Below are 7,940 nucleotides of genomic sequence, written 5' to 3' on the forward strand. Positions count from 1 at the left end.
ATATATATAATTTTAAAAGCCGCGCTAAAAATCTAGGCGAAAAAAAAGGGGTAAAACACAATTACCCATATACGTATCTCTATTTAACCAATACTGTATATGTTTATTTTTTTTAAAAAAGGATATTTAATTAAAATTGAAAAAAGTGTGAAAATTATAAATACCATTAATATTGTTTGTCGGATTGAGTCACTCAATGATCTGTCATAAATATATTATTAAAAAATTCATTTGTGCATATATATGATCATCAAAAGTGTGCAATAAGGCCACTTATTATTGTTAGGTGTACCAAAAGACATACATTAATGCCCATATTGACATCCTAATGTCTATCGTAAATCGTGATCGTATACATTACTTATGAATTAACATAATTATGTATGTATACATACACATCTTTTACAAATTTTTATATAACCTCTGATGATAAGTGGATTTTTACAGAAGTGCTCTCTTAACCTCCCTGGCGGTCAGATTTTATTTTATTTTTTTTCCTTTTTTTTTGTTCTATAGCTTTCCGTTTTTATTTAACGTTATTTTTACTTTCGAAATTTTTGCCGGTTCCGCCCCCTTGCGACGCGGATGCTTGCAAGGGACGGAAACCGGAAGGCGGATGCCGGCATCGGCTGGAGGACACAGCACGGCTCGAGTGACAAGGTAAGTAACGCTACACTGTAATCCCGAGTGTGGCTCGGGGTTCCCGCTTATGGTACTGAAAATTGTCCCCGACACTCGGGATTGCCGCCAAGGAGGTTAATGCATGACTCAACATCAAAAAGACTTAATTTGCAGACAGAGACCAAGACCCATACTTAAGAAAAACTAATAGCTGCTAATAGTATATTCTAACTTGGGTAAGTGCAGAGGATATTTCCAGACTTTCATTTAACCCAATAGGGGACAAGCTATTCAGAGTGTAGATCAAAATAGTCTCCCGGGAACATATTTTTTTAATATCTAAGGCCTTTGTCTCCTTCCCAAGGGATAGATTCAATTCCACAAACCCTTAGTCCACTTACACAGGAATGATGGTTCAGTATAAAGTGTTTGGGGACCCGTCCTTGGAGTAGGCAGCGCTGGACACTATACCCAGAGCACAGCCAGGTAAGTCTATAACACCTTCTTGCAATCTGTGTGCTGCTGTAATGAAGGCTGATAGCAAGTAAAATGCAGGCACTTTAGTATTTACTTTGATTCAGAAATACATTTCATGATGTTTCAAAAAACATAATTGCATTAATTGTGTACTTTTATATCTGCCTAGAGTTCAGCATTAACCATTAAATATACTGTAAATGTTGTGCACAATTTGTAGGTGGAAAAGCCATGGCTGGCTGGGAAGGTGGCATTCGTGTCCCAGGGATTTTCAGGTGGCCTGGTGTCATTCCTCCTGACACAGAGATTGATAAACCCACAAGTCTGATGGATGCTTTTCCAACCGTGGTCCGTTTGGGTGGTGGAGAATTGCCTAATGACAGGTATGTTTTATGTCCTGAAAATATCACGCTTTATGAATTTTAATTTATTTGGTAAACTGCAATAATTTCTACGATATCTGATATAAAAAAAGCTGGCTTTACACATGAGTTAGCATGCAGTTAACACTTTGTGCACAGTTGTGTCAGACAACTTCAGGAAACTGATGTCAGAGGGCAGTAGAACATTTTTATAATTTCTCTATTTTCTTCTGAATTTAATTTTACTGCAAATAAGTTACTCCTAACTTTCATATATTTTACATTATATTAAAATGATTGATGGTTGGGACACATTTCCATTGCTTCATTGCAATTGTTCTCTTCTGCCTTGCACTTTGCTGCCTATGTGGACCTCACCTTACTAAACTGGATTTTCAAGGGGAGACTTGTGCTGAGGATCATCTGTTGGCCCATCTCTTTCCATTTAATCACCATTAGAACACTGCTAATTCCTGTGCTAGGCTCAATACCCTTTAGTTTGGTTATAATCAATGGTTTGTTGGTGACATGATCAAAATAAACAGTTTTCCTTGTGTAGAAAAAAACTTACGGGGTTATTCACAAAGCTGCGGAAGCCAAGTGAATAACCGAGCAGTAATGAAGTGAGCCGAACAACGTTCGGCTATTCACTACGGCCCAGTACGGCTGAAATCAGCCGTACATTGGCTGCCTTCCACTGCACTTCGGTCAGCCGAACATACTCTGTATGTTCAGCTGAACCGAAGTGCAGAATGACTTTGATTCAACATCTGGATCGGCTGAGCCGAAGCTCCAGCAACTCACTTGCTGCCGTTCGCCCCTATTCTCATTCAGTGAGTAAATAACCTCCATGGTACCGAGCAGAATAGCAAATCGATGAATAGTAAAAAGAAAATAATTTTAAATGTAAATAAATTGAAAAATTAAAAAATAGATTAAAAAAATAAATAATTGGGTGGAGCTAGTGACAGCTAGCTCCGCCCAATTGTTTCCTATTGGTCGTCACCTGCTAGAGTCTTCTAGCAGGTGCTGGCCTATGAATAACAATTGCTGGGGCTTCGGGTGTCACTTCGGGCACCCCAAACGTTAAAGGCTCTATCAACAACAACAAAAAGATACTCCTTAAAAAAAAAGCCGACTTTTTTTTTAAAGAAAAGCCTTGCATTAAAAAAGTATAACCTAAAAAAGGCAAACATACAATACAAAACCCCCCTAAAATAAATTAAAGCCCTAAAATAATACCCCCTGAAACAAAAGCCCACTGTTTGATCTCCGTTCAGAGCTGCCATGCCTGCCCAGACACAGCGAAGCTCAGGATCGGCAGTGGTGGAGGGGGGGGCGCACACCTGCACGCATAATACAAGCAATCTGGCATCTTCACAAAGGCCGGAACGCTTGTATGTAAACGGATATTGCTGGCCGTTTACATTTCAAGCAGATTTAAAAACACCAACCTGCATATAAGAAGTCGCCCTGCGGCCGTTTAATCATAACATGTGGTTTAAGGTACGCATTGTGCGCCTAGAATGTATAATTGTTTTTTCAAATGTAAATTCTTAATAAACAGAATTCAGAAAAATAAAAGCTACTCTTTCAATAACATATTCTCCATTTATATTAGAATTATTGATGGTCGGGACCTATTTCCATTGCTTTTGAGGCAAACAAACGATTCAGAACACGAGTTTCTATTTCATTACTGTGGAAATCATTTACATGCTGTGCGATGGTACCAAAAAGAAAGTAAGTGAACTGCTTTGCTTATAGCTAGAAATATTAACATTTCACCACACCCAAAGGTGGTGACAGATTGATTAACTTGTTGGCTTCTTATACTTTTCTGCAGTAGTAGTCTGCTAGGAGGTATGACCCTTAGGTGTTGATTTACTAAAGGCAAACAGGAAAATTGTATTTCATACTTACCACAATTTTCCTTTCCAGACAGCTCCATGTCAGCACATGAAATAGGTTGTTCCATTTGCACACAATATCCCCTGTTCTTGGTGAATGAGGTAAAGCTCTACCGACTCATCATTCAATCATGTGTAAACAAAAATATTTTTTTCCCTTGCACGTGATCGGGTATTTGTTGCAAAGTGAAATGTTGCCATTTTCACCAACCTCAGGGATCAATCAACCTCTTTGATTCAAGCTTGTCAATCAATCTCTTTGCTTTAACGAAGAACTCTGGGCAAAAGCATCCAAAACATTCCATTTCTAGCACCTGGACAAAAACGAGCACTTAACCCTTGCAGTGCGGGGGTAGCCCCACTGCAAGCGTTAAGAAAAATTCTGCCTAGAGTACTGCTTTCAGAAAAATGGGAACATAGTTGTGGAGAACATGCCAAGAACATTCAAAAAAAAAGTGGATAATTTAGGCTACCAGCATCTGCCCATAACCATAAGATACATTTTAGAAGGACTGGCTTTTTTATTATATCATAAACATAGCAGCAGAGTTATTTCTGACAGCTATTATTAGCCATTTCATAAAATAATAACATCACAACTAAGCAAGATTCATGTTCCACTGGACCTCCCCATAGCAAACTGAAATCTGATTATGTAATGAGTAACTATGGTTGCCCCATTTGATGTTATACATCACAGACACACTGTACATGAAGTATGAATACTTGTGTTTATATTTATATCAAGACATTGCTGTGACATTTGTATAGACACAAATATACTCGGTTACAAAGTTTACAGAAATGTCTTGATTTAATTTTTTTTTTTAAAGTATTCATGCACAGTCTATATCCAATATAAAAGAACTATGGGCAAAACTTCTATTAACCCTTGCAGTGGGGCTACCCCTGCACTGCAAGGGTTAAGTGCTCTTCTTTTTTTTGCCTAGGTTGCCCAAATTGATGAGCTGAATGCCTGCTTCTATAGTGCTCTGAAACCTCTCTCCTCCTAAGCTGCAGCATTGGAATGTTCATCAGGGCCCTCTTCCATTCAAAGTGTATAAAATGTCATTTCCAGGACATTAGAATGCTGCAGCAGAGGGGGGAGAGAGGCTGGAAGGACTGGTCTAAGAGCAAGATCTTACTTGACTCTGTGGTTCATAAGGTTGGTTGTTTTTTTTTGTAGCACCTAGACAAAAATGAGCAGTTAACCCTTGCAGTGAGGGGGTAGTGCCAATGAAAGGGTTAAGTTTTTTTTAACTTCAATATATTGTTTAGCTGTTACTTTTACTGCCTTCAGGGCTAGCACACACCATCTTCAGTGTGTTCCGGCCCGATTCTGGCCGGAACGCACTGGATAGCATTGTGGCTGGTCACTTTAAGGGGGCGGGTGGCGGTCCATTGAACTCAATGGCACCGTAGGCACTTCCTCCATTCGCAATGTGTTCCAACGCACAGGAATGCAAGGCACATCAATGCCTGCGGTCAGAAAAAAAAGCTGCAAGCACTATTTATTCTGACCGGACCAGAACACAGGCATTGCTGTGCAGCCAGTCACATTTTGGCTGGAGGGCGTGGCTGCAGTGCCATTCACTCCCGCCCCACAACAAAGTGAGCCAGCTGCAATGCTATACAGTGCATTCCAGCCAGAATGCACTGTGTCTGGTGTGAGCAGGCCCTTAATGCAGGAGTAGCTAAATCTCACAAAATCTTGCAAAATAATGGACACAAATTTCTCTTTTCACATTTTGGCTCTTCACTGTGTATCACATTCTCTTCTCTGAGAAGTGCAATTTGTTAATGAACCTGCTCCCCCTTGAGAACTTTATATGCTGTGAATTGCCTTGCTGTATAAAGGTGTTCAGATATCGCCTTATTAAATGGACACCTATATCTCATCTGATTCCTTATTTTATTTTCATCCCGTTTCCTTATTTTATTTTCATCCCTTTTCCGTTTTTTCCAGATTATGTGATCTCCCTATCCTCTTAATATTCACTTTCAGATATGCTTTAATTTCTTCCTTTGTGTTCCTGCACCCACTCCTATGATTTTGTACTGTCGATGCCCAGTGCTATCTAAATAGTGCCATTCTGGGAGCAGGGTTGTCATCTCAAGATTCACCACTAGATGTCCTCTTTGCCATACGTATTTGTTGTGGCACATTTTAATTTCCCCAAAAATATAAAAATATAAATAAATAATACATAATACTTTTAATTAACTCTCCTTTTTATAATCCATATTTTGTTTTTTACATATTTTATGTTCAGATATATACACTGTAGTTATTTAGTACCTGTTTGTTTTTGGTTTTTTTATACGTGTATAGACAAGTAGTAAACAATTTTACCCATGTATGTTTCTTTCACACTTTAGTCATATAGATGTTCACCATCAATGTATCACCATCAATATCTACATAACATAATCCTTTTCCATGTTTAATTTATATTTGTTGTATTTACACACGAGGGATAAATAACCACTTAATACGTATGAAATAAACACAAATGTGTGGTACAAAAAAAATTATTTAGTCCATTAGAACGTTGTCTTTTTTCTCATTTTGCAGCTATATACCCTTTTGTGCAGCCTAAAATGTTGCAATGCTTTGTTTGAGCCCAACTTAATATGTTGCAATCCCAAAAATGTTCTCAAATGTGTACAAATGGACAACAAAGCTCGTTGCCACAGGCCCTTCCAAAGTACACCACTTCTGTTGCTTCAATTTAATAAAGTGAATAAAGAGGATTGTCAAAGTATTTGATAGTGTGCATGTATTTACACCTTACAGTGACCACTATGACAGGAGCCCTTGGGGCGGTTTTGGTAACTAGTTGCTACTTCCCTTACCTGCCTCTTTTGGGGGTGACTATGTTCCAGTTGTTCTCTTAGATTTTCTCCTCCTATTTGTTACTCTTGGATATTTTGTTAGAACAGGTTGAGTATCCACATCTTGTAATAGCATTGGCCAGTACTTTTCACTTATCTGGAAGATCTTACTTGACTGTGCCAAGCAGCTGCATATCATCCGGATTGTGAAGCAAATTAGTAATTGAATTTAAAGTCAGGTTAACTGATGTATACTGGCACTGCTAAATATGGCCTGGCAACTGGGCATCCGTGACCACTGCACATGAAATCATTGTAGAGAAATATCCATAGAATAAATTTAAATATATTTTTTGTTTCTTTTTTCACTCACATTTATGCAAATTAATCACTTTTCCCTTGTACTGTTTTCATAACAATCCCACACTTCTAACATACACATGTGGTGAAATGATTGTTAAAATGTGGTTTCCATCTAAAGTTGATACAGTTCCCAACTAAATAGATACTGCAGCTACAATGAGTGTGGTTCCCACAGCTGTTTCTCCATCATAAATGGATTTTTGGGTGCTTTTAGTTTCTAATTAAAAACATACCACTATAAGTGAGATCGTGTTATTTTACAGTTCTGTTTGTTCCAACCACTTTATGATTTAATTACAGACAGAATATTACAGGGTCTTCAAAGTTCTTTGATTAAAAAAAGTAGTAGTCTCATGAGCAATGAAAAATGAAATGCTAGTCTACCGAATCATGTAGAAAGACATATATATTCTTTTTGACCACTGAATAATTGTGCATTGCATGCCTTCTTTATCTCTGCCATTATTGTCTGTCATCGCCTCCACCTGCCATGAGCCCCATTTGTGGGTGTTCCTTTTTTTAGGCTCAATTGCTTCCACCCTCTCCTTGCCTGTCTTTTAGTGTAGATGTGTATGTTATGCTTTGTGTCCACACTATGGCTGGTTATTACTGGCCGTTACAATTGCTTGTGCATGCCATAGCAATGTGATTGTAGTAGGCAAAGCAAATATTCCCCAGGTTGATGGATGGCCCTGCAAAACTGATTTATTGTGCAGATCAGCATCTTTGGTATGGTGCAAGAAACCTTGAACCACACTATAGTGCACAGCATGTCGTTAGAGTGGTGATCAGGAATAGTGTATGTGGCTCACCAGGATCCTAATGGCAGTAGTGTGAGTAAGGCAATCACAGGTGTCGGTAATAATGGGTTGTAGGTTCTGGGTGTCTCAAGTACTTACTGAGTCCTTACATTGGATACCGCTGGTCCAGTAATGGAAGAAGTCCATGTAATGAGCAGGATGAACAGGGTTCAACCATAATGTGACAAAATCCCAATACAGCAATAGTCCCCTGGTTGGTTGGCAGCAGGGGGCAGGTTTACCAAAGCTTCAGTGTGCGGCACTAGGAGTCCAGCCAGATCTACCTGTTTGTGAGCGTGCTGGAGAATTTTCTCTATTCATGGGGTGGTAATGATGCCAGTGTCAGTTCCTTCTTCAAGAACTTTAGCTTGTTCAGGATGGTTCCCTCCTCCACTTCCAAGAAGTGGAACAGTGCTGTATTGTGAGTTGGTTTACGTAGGTTAAAAGTGTACAGGCAGTCATTGTGACATGCCTACTCCCTCTGCATGTGTTGTCTCACGAAACCAAGGCTGTCAAAAACCGCGTATTTGACTCCTACAATGCAGCATGGTCAAACAGCAGGGGGGGGGGGG

The 7,940-nt window shown here is 39.1% G+C and overlaps 1 protein-coding gene across 2 annotated transcripts in view; it reads left to right on the forward strand.

The window, feature by feature from the left end:
• The window catches only part of LOC108799148 (arylsulfatase D-like), a 27,744-nt gene that overhangs the window by 16,504 nt on the left and 3,300 nt on the right, over nt 1-7,940 (forward strand). Inside the window, exons 8-9 of one of the 2 annotated variants that reach the window (XM_018570965.1) lie at nt 1,319-1,481; nt 3,082-3,207. In XM_018570965.1, coding sequence (XP_018426467.1) covers nt 1,319-1,481; nt 3,082-3,207 — 289 coding nt within the window. The remainder of the gene's footprint in view (nt 1-1,318; nt 1,482-3,081; nt 3,208-7,940) is intronic. The other variant, XM_018570966.1, reaches the window with a different exon arrangement.

This window comes from Nanorana parkeri, unplaced genomic scaffold (assembly GCF_000935625.1).
Source record: "Nanorana parkeri isolate BGI_ZX_2015 unplaced genomic scaffold, ASM93562v1 scaffold1643, whole genome shotgun sequence".
NCBI classification, from domain to species: domain Eukaryota; kingdom Metazoa; phylum Chordata; class Amphibia; order Anura; family Dicroglossidae; genus Nanorana; species Nanorana parkeri.